At 52.5% G+C, this 12,500-nt stretch overlaps 1 protein-coding gene across 1 annotated transcript in view; it reads left to right on the top strand.

Annotated features, from left to right (window-relative positions):
* Positions 1-12,500, top strand: part of emid1 (EMI domain containing 1) — an 89,849-nt gene that overhangs the window by 60,366 nt on the left and 16,983 nt on the right. Inside the window, exons 4-8 of the mRNA XM_061261545.1 lie at positions 5,497-5,586; positions 6,128-6,189; positions 7,705-7,834; positions 10,619-10,663; positions 10,937-11,044. Of these exons, the coding sequence (XP_061117529.1) occupies positions 5,497-5,586; positions 6,128-6,189; positions 7,705-7,834; positions 10,619-10,663; positions 10,937-11,044 (435 nt within the window). The remainder of the gene's footprint in view (positions 1-5,496; positions 5,587-6,127; positions 6,190-7,704; positions 7,835-10,618; positions 10,664-10,936; positions 11,045-12,500) is intronic.

Genomic DNA, 12,500 nt, shown 5'->3' with positions numbered 1-12,500 from the left:
TTTTCATTGTGAGAGTATCAGTGAAGGGTTGACCTCGGCCCGTTAATAACGCTTCAAGGGAACGGGAGGAAGAATATGAGCCTGTGAGAAACCTGTAACCCCCCCACCCAGACCTCCCAAACCTCCCTCTCCCCCCACCCTCACCCACTCTGACTGCCTGGGACGTCTGTGGCCGCGCAGTTGGGTTTGCGGAGCTGGTCCACGCCGGCGTGTGATGGGTCTCCGCCCTTCAGACTCCGAGGAGCTCGGTTGGGGCCCCCCCCCCCCCCCCGCCCTGGGGCCCCGGGGCCGCATTGTGAGGCTCCTGTGTTGGGGAGGGCTTGTTTGGGTAACCTCAGTCACGGTGCGGCACGGTGTTTGGCTTTCGGTGAGGCCCCCCCTGGAGCCTCAGAGACGAGGAAACGGCGGTGCATAGCTGGGCTGAAGCCAGCGGCACGGGGGGGGGGGCCCTGGGACAGGCCTGGACCCCCCCTGCAGAGACCCCCCAGGGGGGCTCCCCAGAGACGGTCATTTTTAACAGAAGCGCATTCAGGACCCCCCCGCCCTCGTTTCCCGCAGGCAGAGTGTGTTTGTTTGGGTTTCGCACCTCCTTCGCCAGGCCTGTGTTTGTTCCTCCTGTTTTTTTAAGGGGGGGGGGGGGGGGGGGGGGGGCGCGTTTAACGCCACCCTCACACGAGCCGTTTCCGCTGCTGTCAGTCACACGCCGGGGCGGAGCACACAGAGCAGGCCAGACCACCGCCACACATCACACATCACCCTGAGGACACACACACGCTAACATGCTAACACACACGTTAACATGCTAACATACACACGTTAACATGCTAACATACACACGCTAACATGCTAACACACACGCTAACATGCTAACACACACGTTAACATGCTAACATACACACGTTAACATGCTAACATACACACGCTAACATGCTAACACACACGCTAACATGCTAACACACACGCTAACATGCTAACACACACGTTAACATGCTAACACACACACGCTAACATGCTAACACACACGTTAACATGCTAACATACACACGCTAACATGCTAACATACACACGCTAACATGCTAACACACACGCTAACATGCTAACACACACGCTAACATGCTAACACACACACGTTAACATGCTAACACACACACGCTAACATGCTAACATACACGCTAACATGTTAACACACACACCCTGACACACACTATCGCTATGGAGACCGTCGCCGTGGAGAGGAAACAATTCCGCTGTCTGTTTTTAAACTGTCAAAAAGACCCCTCGCTTTTTTTCCACCCCTCTACTTTATACTTTCGTACTCATAAACAGCCAGATCCAAATGCTCATTCATACCCATATTTCCTGCCTGTCCACCCCCTCCCCCCCCCCCCCGCCCCCTCTCCCAGACTCTGCGCTTGGGTTCCTCTAATTAAGCACCCTAATTAGTCATGTTCTGTGTGAATGAACCGGGGGGGTCAGGAACCCCCCGTTCCCATGTTTGTGTGACCCCGGCCGGGGCGATTAGCTTGAGTGGGAGGACGGTGAGCTGAGCCGTGTCTGCCAGACGCGTTCGCGATGTCATTAGCGCCCGCGCTACGGCTAGCTGAGGCCGTGGACTCTCCCACAGTGACCACACACAGCCTGTGGGAACTCTGTGGAGCTCGCGGTCTTTATCTTTCTACAGTGGGGTCCGAGAGTCTGAGACCACATTGAAAATAGGAGGGGTTTTTTTTCTTTCATGTAATCCTGGAAATAAACACAGTTCTAGGATTTAAAAAAAAAAAAAAAATTTCAGCAAATGAAAGTTGACTTCAAAGCTTTGCAAGAACTACTCGAAGACCAAAGAAGAGCAAGGAGTGCTGCACAATCCACCATCACCTGACCCTCAACCCCACTGGACATTTATGGGGGGCACTTGAAGACTGACAAAAGCCAAGCATTCAGTAACATCACAATATGCTCTTTGGAACATTGTCAAATAATGCTGGGATAGCATGAATCATCATGTTTCACACAAATTTGTGGAGTCCATGCCAGCTTGAGTGCACGTTGCCATTAAAGCAAAAGGGGGACATTCCAAATACTAAGAAATTCTGAAATTACTGTAATTTTTTCAGAGATTCAACTTCTCGGTCAAATTGTTATGGTGATAATATAATTAGTAATTAAAAGGCTTGTTAGAAGTTGGAAGCATTTTCACTGGTGGTCTCATACATTTGGACTCTCCCTGCATCTCCAAAAACCCGAGTCGATCGTCTGGAGGAAAACCACATCGGGAAGGAGGGGGGGGAGAAAGAGAGATAGAGAGGGGAAGAAGAAGAATGTATAACCAAACTAAGAGGTGAAAAAAGGAAAAAAAAGAAGGCTGTCACGATGCCAAAGCAGGCAGAACGTTATTGTGTCTGAGGGAGTGGGTGGCTTGTAGGGGGTAGTCTGGCACTTGAGAGCTGCCGTCTAGAGAAAGGAAGTGCTTGTGCAAAAGGAGGTGGTGGAGGATGGAGAGGGGGTGGGGTGGAGGGGGGTTGAGCATTGGAGCAGAGATATGTTTTAAATCCGGAGCCCATTTGCAATCGGACACGGCTATCAAAATGAGCCCGGTCTCTGTAGTAAACTTCCATTCAACCTCTGCCTCCCCGGTGCCGACAGACAGACAGACTGACGCGGAGTTGAACAAAGGGTTTGCTCAGCTCCCGAGCGAGGTTTGCCGCGGGTTTTTCGGGGGTTGAGAAGGAACATGTGTGAACTCGGGCCTGGTGCTTTCCCCCTCTCTGTACAGCACGGGCTGTTGTGTCTCCTCTTCCTCGTGTGCTCTCTGTAGCTCTCCCTCCGGCTCTCTCTCTCTCTCTCTCTCCCTCTCTCTCTCCCTCCTGCTCTCTCTCTCTCTCCCTCTCTCCCCCTCTCCCCCTTGCTCACTCCCTCTCTCCCCTCTCTCTCTAGATCTTTTACTATCTCTCTTTCATCTGCTCTCTCTCTCCATCGCATTGTCTTCACTGTAATCTGCCACCTCTCTGGTCACTGGGGTCCTCCTATAAAGCTAATACAGTAATGAAAGAAGGGGTTGAAGACAGAGAGAGAGAGGGGCAGCCTGGAGCGTAGTACTTACGATACATGAGTGGGGCCCAGAAGGTTGGTGATAAGATCTACACAGTACGGCCCTTAACCCCGCATTGCTCCAGGGGGGATTGTCCCCAGCTTTGTCTAATCAACTGTAAGGCGCTTTGGATAAAAGCGTCAGCTAAATGGAACTAATTTGGCTGAAGGCGGGTACTGTCCAATGGGAAGAGTCCCGGGCCTCGTCACCCAGCCCCGTAGCCCACCCCTCCCCCTCTCTCTGCACCTCTCTGCTAAATTCACCCCACCTGTCTGTGCATCTGCTCCCAGGTTGAGGTGCGTGTGAGTTCTGGATCTAATGTTCTCACTGCGCACGGGGGGGGAACGGGGTCTAACGTGTTTGTAAAGAGAGACGTAGTGCGTGTGCACACGCAAGGCGAATTCCGCAAGAGCCAGGGACATGAAGTGGATCGGGGGGGAAATTCTCGAACAGATTTCCACGGACTTACACTGGGCCGGGATGGTCATGCCTGGCCAGGTCCGCTGTGCTTGGATCACGCATCTTTCATGGGACCGTTTGATACAGTGTTTCGGTTTCCTTTTTCCTCTCATCAGACAAACTCATTCATTTGACCGAAAGGCAAGCGCTCAGTGTCGTAGGCCTGCTTTAAACGCATTAATCAGCGACGTCTTTTAGCTGCAGTTCATCTCCTGTGAGACTGTGACTAAAGGCTGTGGCTTTGTGCCTGCTGACTGCAATCTGTCATAGAACACACGCACACTCTGCAGAGCCTCAGGCCCTACTGTGTGTGAGTGAGTGTGTGTGCGTGCGTGCATGTGTGTGTGCGTGCGTGTGTGTGTGAGTGTGTGTGTGCGTGCATGCGTGAGTGTGTGTGTGCGTGCATGCGTGAGTGTGTGTGTGTGTGTGTGTGTGTGTGAGTGTGTGTGCTTGAATGCGTGAGTGTGTGTGTGCATGCATTTGTGACAGTGTGTGTGTGAGTGTGTGTGTGCGTGCATGCATGAGTATGTGTGTGTGTGTGCATATGTTTGAGTGTGTGTGTGTGTGTGTGTGTGTGAGTGTGCGTGCATGCGTGAGTATGTGTGTGTGCGTGTGCATATGTTTGAGAGTGTGTGTGTGTGTGTGGGTGTGTGAGTGAGTGTGTGCGTGCATGCGTGAGTATGTGTGTGAGTGTGTGTGTGTGTGTGTGAGAGAGAGAGAGTTTCTGTGTGCTTCCATGCATCTGATGCACGTTGCGTTAGGGTGTGTTCCCCCTGCATTCTGTCACCTGTGTTGGCATCAGAGAGCGCGACCACGTGACCGGCCTCCCGGCCCGGTGCAGACCTGGCTGTCTCTGTTCCGTCTTCTGGCGCATTTCTCCTCCTTTCTCTGCGGCGGGCCGTTAACCGCACCCTGACCCCGGCCGTGTTCCCGTCACCGGCACCTGGGCCGGGCCGCACCGGGGGCCCGCGCAGAGAAAAGGCTCATTTACACGCCCCAGCGAGAGGCGGGACCTGGGCAGCGTACCCAACCTCCCACACTCCATAAAGTCGCAGAGAAACAGGGCCCTGCCCACTCCTCTGCACAAACAGGCCATTGTGTGTCTCTCTCCTCTCCTCTCCTCTCCTCTCCTCTCCTCTCCTCGCCCCGGCATCAAATTTATACCGATTCTGTAAAAAATCACTCCAAAATGAAAGTGATCTTCTATTGTTTCGTGTCAACGCGATCCAACTGGAGCTGTTTATGAATCAGAACGAGGCGTAAGCCAAATGGAGAGGGTACTATACTGATTTAGTACAGTACGCCGGCTCAGGTGGTAAGGGCAGTCGGAGGGTTGCCGGTTCGATCCTGCTCTGGGTGTGTCAAAGTGTCCCTGAGCAAGACACCTAACCCCCAAATGCTCTGATGAATGAATGGATGAATGAGAATATAAATGGGACTAAGTTGGGAATTATAAATGCCAAGTGCCCCATGGATTCTCACCCTGTGGGGTTACCTGGCAGAGAGGCCCCTCACCCAGTAGAACGGGGGCCCCTGTGGGGGTGGATGGGGGATGGGGGGAGTTTGATAGTCGGGGGTTTTCAGACTGCAGCTCTCCCAGGAACAAAGAAACGAAGCAGGACAACTTGACAGACACACAAAAAAAAAGAAAAAATCAAGCAGAATCATGAGAATTATGTTAATGAAAAACACTGTTAAAGAAACTTACCCCCCTTGGTCACCCCCAGTGGAGTGAATGAAAAGGGCCTTGGGAGGCCTTGTTTTGCGTCATCTGTAGGTTTTAATAAAACTGATGTATTCTTTTTCCACCGCTGCCTCCATTTGCCTTTGCGACTCTGTTCTGGCCGCGAAGCTTAACGGACACGTTGGCGGTCCGGAGGTTTAAAAAGCAGGCGGGGAGCCCTGTGGGGTCGGTGTTGTGCCTGACTCTGGTCCGTCTTCCTCCCCAGACGTTGGCAGCCATCTTGTGGCCCAGGAGGCGGTGAGGAAGCAGGCCACGCTGAGACGCCCGCCCGCCCGCCCGGTGGAGCAGCTCTCCAGTGAGTCCCGTCTCCGCATCACCCACAATCCTCCGCTGCGCTGATACCTCGCTGAACTGTTTAGTGAAGTGTTTTCAAAGCTCATATCCAAATGAGAAATTTAGTGCCTTTCAGGACCCTGTGAGTTACGCACATTGGCGTAGCCTCGTGGACTACAGGCTCCTTCGGGGCTCGCCTCGTACGCTCCCGTGACGCATTTTGGGCCTCGACTCATCGTTTTTAAAACGCTGCTTTACTCTGCATTCTGCAAGTCCCCGCTGCCCCCCTTTCCCACGCGCCCGGTGCAGTCGACTGCCCCCGAAAATCAGACACAACCGCCCGTACAGACTCCATATAATATTATAATAATATGCCTAAATATAAATATCAATCTTTTTATATCTCTAAATCTGTCTGTGTTATGTTTTCTGTTAGGCGACAGGCTGTGAAGAAGCAGAGGTGTTTATTTTCCGTGTGTGGCAAGCGTGAGCATGTCCTTTTCCTTTTTTCACCTCTTTCTTTCTCTTTCTCTCTCTTTCTCTCTCTCTCTCTCTGTCTGCAGGCTGTCTGAACTGCAGTCGGATCGCTGAGCTGACAAACAGGCTGAGCTCTCTGGAGGTGAAGGTACTCCATCTTCTCCGTCTTTGGCTCCGGTCCCGCTGAACGACACACTCTCACACACTGAACGACACTCTCTCACACACTGAACGACACACTCTCACACACTGAACGACACACTCTCACACACTGAACGACACACTCTCACACACTGAACGACACACTGTCACACACTGAACAACACGCTCTCACACACTGAACGACACACTCTCACACACTGAACGACACGCTGAACGACACACTCTCACACACTGAACGACACGCTGAACGACACACTGTCACACACTGAACGACACGCTCTCACACACTGAACGACACACTCTCACACACTGAACGACACACTGTCACACACTGAACGACACACTGAACGACACACTCTCACACGCTGAACGACACGCTCTCACACACTGAACGACACGCTGAACGACACACTCTCACACACTGAACACGCTCTCACACACTGAACGACACACTCACACACTGAACGACACACTCTCACACGCTGAACGACACACTCTCACACACTGAACGACACGCTGAACGACACACTCTCACACACTGAACACGCTCTCACACGCTGAACGACACGCTCTCACACACTGAACGACACACTCTCACACACTGAACGACACACTCTCACACACTGAACGACACACTCTCACACGCTGAACGACACACTCTCACACACTGAACGACACGCTGAACGACACACTCTCACACACTGAACGACACGCTCTCACACACTGAACGACACGCTCTCACACACTGAACGACACGCTGAACGACACACTCTCACACACTGAACGACACGCTCTCACACACTGAACGACACGCTCTCACACACTGAACGACACGCTCTCACACACTGAACAACACGCTGAACGACACACTCTCACACACTGAACACGCTCTCACACACTGAACGACACACTCTCACACACTGAACGACACGCTCTCACACACTGAACGACACGCTCTCACACACTGAACGACACACTGTCACACACTGAACGACACACTCTCACACACTGAACGACACACTGAACGACACACTCTCACACACTGAACGACATGCTCTCACACACTGAACGACACACTCTCACACTGAACGACACACTGTCACACACTGAACGACACGCTCTCACACACTGAACGACACGCTGAACGACACACTCTCACACACTGAACACGCTCTCACACACTGAACGACACACTCTCACACACTGAACGACACACTCTCACACACTGAACACGCTCTCACACACTGAACGACACACTCTCACACATTGAACACGCTCTCACACACTGAACGACACACTCTCACACACTGAACGACACACTCTCACACACTGAACGACACACTCTCACACACTGAACGACACGCTCTCACACGCTGAACGACACACTCTCACACACTAAACTTTTGCGACCGCGGGTGCAGGGAGCGTTTCGCCGTGTCGATTTCATGGCTGAAATACTGAGCCTCTCACCAGCGCTCTGTGCTGCTGTGTGCCCTCCCAGGTCCAGCTCCTTACCGCTCCCGCCAGCACATCTCATCGCCACCTACAGGGCAAGGGAGGAACTGCAGGGCAGATATCCTTATTCGGAGCGGAGCCAGCCAAAGGTGCCCCCGGAGTCCAGGGCCCTATGGGTAAATATACCTGCGTATAAGTCACTCAAGTAACGTTCAGTGCAGGTTTAAAGTCTGTACTTGCAAATACTTTTAAGTTTGAATGTCAACAGTTTGGTCAACTGTTGTTTACTCCTCAGTGCTCGTCGAGCCTCCATATCTCTCCCGGTGTGTTTGCTGTCTACGCGCCGGCCATGCTAACGCTGATCGCCTCGTTGGCCTTCTCCCCAGTCCATCCTCACTCTCAGGCACTTCCAGTCCTCTCTCCTGCACCAGTTGGCAGGGCGGGCGAGCTGTGTGGGTTTTTCTGGAGAGTGAACGCTCCTCGGCACGGAAAAGGCTCGCTCGCGTCCCCCCGACGCTGAAGCTGTCCAAGCTTCCGCTAAAATTAGAGCCCTCTGCTTTGTGTTCGTGGCTTTCACTGGCGTATCTCTTACATCCGATTTCACTGCGAACATGCGCAGGATTAGCGAAGGAACGTTTGGTCATGGACCGAGCGGTGTTGGGTTGCGCTGCGTACAAAATAAGATAAAATACCCCGTTTTCTTTTTTGGTTTTTTTTAAGCGCACATGCCGCGTAGCCACCGGTGCGTGCGCTGATGGATGAATGTGGTCGCAGGCAGATGAGACAGGGTTGCAGCGCGTGTGTGTCTGCGTGTGGGTTTTCATTGTGCAGTCCAGAGGACTGGTGGTGCCCGGCGGGTCTTGGATGGGTTTTTTTCTGGACGGCGGATGATGTCTTTGTCAGTAATTGTATCGCCATGGAAACGAGTTGCCGGAGTTGCCAGACGTTCTTTTCACGGAGATGAAGGGGGGCGCACGGACCAGCCAGGCCCTGACGGGGGTCTGTGTGGTGCGGGGCGAATGGGGGGTGGGACATGGGAAGGTTTACATACCGAGACAAAGCACACAGGGGGTAGGAATTTGGGGGCGCTGGCCATCTAGACAGCAGGGACATTGTAAGGCGTGAAATATTTGGGGAATTTATCCCTAAATCAGTTTACCTGTTTGGTAAAAATCATGATATCCACGTGATAATTCGCTGTTAGCCATTTAGGGTTTGCATTATTGCGGCTTCTTCAAAACGGCAAATCAGTCCCTATTTATTTTAAAATTAACTTTTTTTCCCTGATTCCATAATTTATAATTATCAGTTGTCCCCATACCCACACCACGCCTGTCCAAGGAGCACGGCAACCGAGGTGTGTGTGCCTCCTGTTCTTTCACCCTCTGCTGCAGGGCTCATTAAATCTGGCCCTCCAATCCAAATCCAGCCCCTGGTTTTCTTTTATCCAGGTAATTAACTGAGGAATTAGTGCTACTGATTGGCCAGACTGTCTCCACACCAGACCCGCGGCTAAAAGGAGGGAGGGAAACCAGCAGTTCTCTCGGCCTTTCACTGTTATTTCATGATCCCCGCCCTACAGGCCACACTATACCACAGAAGAAGTGGCTGGAGGTCTCTCACTGCGGGTGCCTGGCAAACGGTTGGGGAAGAAACGTAATGGCAGTAAGCCTGTCCGTGCTGATGCAGGCTTCTGATTGGCTGACGGCGGGGTTGCTATGAGCTCCTCTACGTGCTCAGGCCCCAGAGTCGCCTTTGTTTTGGAGACACGCGGTTCAGCCCGTGAATGCAGAAGCTCTCTGGAGCTCCCTGCCCTGACGCGGTGATGGTGTCCAGACCGTGCTCCTGGTGTGAATCAGCTGCTCTCAGACAGACCACATCACTCCCCGCTGCTCCAGTTGGCACAGGTATCTGGGGCCGAATATGAAAGGCTTGTGTCTCCAAAAGGCTGACAAACAGCTGTGAGGTGATTCTGAGAGAAGAAACAGGAAAGGGGAGACCTCCACAGGTGAGCACCTCGGAGCCAGACGCGGAGGAGGTGTTTCAGACAGACGTGTGACTCGCTCAAAGAACGAGATGAACTGGAATGCAGTTATCCGTTCGGATCCTTTACATTCCCCAAAGTCTGTATCGACTGCACCTGTAAAGATGATATGCAGGAGATGGACACTGCCCTGTGAGGATAAACTCAGAGCAGATGAGGAGGCTTCCTTATCAACTACACTGTCACCAGATTCTAGAAGGAAAGGATTTTTCGTGCTTTACCCGGCCTTCCCCTCTGCGTCTGAGAGCGGACTGAGACCTGGTGGAAATGTTAATCGCTTCAAACGGTTGGTTCAGGCAGAATGCTCAGGCAGAGTCTGAGAATGTTGCATTTTATAGCCAAGACTGCTGGTGCAGAGCTACACAGCCCCATTTCACACCCCTGCTTAATTACGCTGGGATTGGGTCGACAAACAGACAGCTAGGGGATTGCTTCCTGAAGGGCTGGCCTTTGTTAGCAGTCTGTCGGGGGAAGACATTGGTTCAGGCGGTAAGAGCAGTCATCTAGCAGTCAAGAGGGTTGCCGGTTCGATCCCGCCATGGGTGTATCAAAGTGCCCTGGAGCAAAACTTCTAACCCCCGAATGCTCCTGATGAGCTGATTGGTGCCTTGCATGGCAGCCAATCGCTGTTGGTGTGAGTGTGAGTGTGTGTATGTGTGAATGGGTGAATGAGAAGCATCAACTGTACAGCACTTTAGATAAAGGTGCCATATAAATGCCAACCATTTACCATTTAATACCAAGCAGGATTTAAGCCCTCTGTAAAAAGCCCCCTGGCGTTTTTACAGGGCAAGGGGCGCAGGTTTTTCCTGACCTTGGAAACGCTCGGTGTGGTGTTTCCCTGTGTCCCTCTGGCCTTGTGAACGGAGAGCGCTCACCAGGCCTGGCTTTCTAAAGACGCCGGTTTCTTCCGCAGGTCCGCAGGGCGAGAGGGGGATGGAGGGGGTCCCCGGGCGTGAAGGTGAGCTTGGGGGTGTTTGGGTCGAGCGGTGAAGGTGTGACTGAAAGAGCCCTGCTAATAGTCAAAGTTATAATTTAATATGTATTTTAAAAAAACATTTTTCTATGACATGAAAAGGCATCAATGTGTGTGCATGTTCTCTATATAACTTACATCGTTTCTCAGATGTTCCTAATACGCTGTATGCCTTCCGTGTGCATTTTATAATATATTACTTGTTTATGTTTATTTATTGTGGGTCATGGGCAGTTACCAGGTCTTACTCCCTTACAGGAAGGCCCGGGTCCAGGGGTCTCCCGGGGCCCAGCGGTCCAAGGGGCGACCCCGGGTCAAGAGGCCCCTCGGGGGCCCCGGGACAAAGGGGGTCCAGCGGCCCGGCAGGTAAAGAAGCAGCCGGAACATTTCTCCCGTTCTTCATTTTCATTACCTCTAATTTCATCGGCGACCGCCCGCCAGGAGGACTCGCTGCGCTTCGCTTGAATGCCGTTTTCAGTGCGCAGAAAAGCCACAACAAAACCTGTGAGTCACATCCCCTATCCCCGATCTCAGTCTCCCTGGACGAGAGGACGGCTCCCATATTTTCACTGGAGACTGTCTCACTGCATCCTGTCGCTGGAGTTTATAAGAGAGGCCGGGCCAGTTGGCGCGGCCGCGCGTAAACACGCGCGTTTCCCCGGAGACCGGCCGGCGGAAGAGCGCGGCGCGGTTTCCAAACCTTCCCCGTGACGGGCCGTTGAAAAACGGAGAGAGGGGTCACTGGTCGCCCCCGCTTTAATTTCCAACTTTGGGACGCTGACCTCGAGAAAATACCTCCCCCCCCCCCCCCCCCCGCCTCCTCCGCACCCTAAAAAACTCATTCCGAGCCGTCGTAACTTCTGCGTTATTGCTCGTATCTCATCGTAACGGAACGCGGCGTCACCCCACCTGACCTCTGACCGCTGCTCCGTTCCTGCATCTCCATAAAGGAGATTTGGAGCGAAGCAAATGTCCCTCTTTCTGAGACGAGGCGCGTGCCTCCAGTCTGAACTGAACATGGGCTGAGCAGCGCTTATTTCTTCCATATGTATGCAACTTTATCGATTTTTTTTTTCCACCCCGAAAAAAAATCTGTTATTTCATCTGTACTCATGGAGCATAGCCGTAGGTGAATTTCTCTCTGATCCTGTTTTTTTCTTGGAGCAGAAAGGCAAACACAAAAATGTATTTGGTCCCTCAGTAATGTGCAATAGTCCGTGTCCGAAAACCGAAGTCCAACAGCTTCTATTTTATGTGGCCAAACATCCAACCAAAGAGTTTTTTGCGTGAGGGGAGGGGGTAAGAAAAACGGCCTGTCGGCCTAAAAGGAAAACTCATAACGGCACGGGACTCCCACGGCTCGTTTTTTTTACTTTTAGGACCCCGGCGTTCCGCGGGAATGTCGACCGGAGTTCTGGAAAGAGCCGGGAGATTGTTCCCCAATAATGTCAGGATTTTCCCTGCGTCAGCTGAGGGATGGGACATGTGTTTCCTCCGCGAGGAAGCCGGGAGTTTGCCCAAACTTCTCTAACGTGCTCCGGCCGGCATCTGCCCCAGGACCCTGCATCCTGCCCACTGGGTCACCTTACCGCCAAATAAAGTAAAAATACACTGCTCCCTGGCCAGTCTGTTGCCCCGGAGACACAGGTCAAAGGTCAAGGTCAGGGGCTGTCCAGCCAGTACACAACGACACTATGGAAATGTGTTAGCACAGAATCGGACCAAAAGAGACTTGCAGTATCGTGAACGCACATTTTTGCTCGATGGCTCATTTATTAAGAGTGACAATGTGCGCCAATCAACGTTTCCACGGAAACGTTTA

This window comes from Conger conger, chromosome 11, assembly GCF_963514075.1.
Source record: "Conger conger chromosome 11, fConCon1.1, whole genome shotgun sequence".
In the NCBI taxonomy this organism is placed as follows: Eukaryota; Metazoa; Chordata; class Actinopteri; order Anguilliformes; family Congridae; genus Conger; species Conger conger.
Note: the sequence above shows the minus strand (reverse complement) of the source record. Positions and strands in the feature narration are given on the sequence as shown.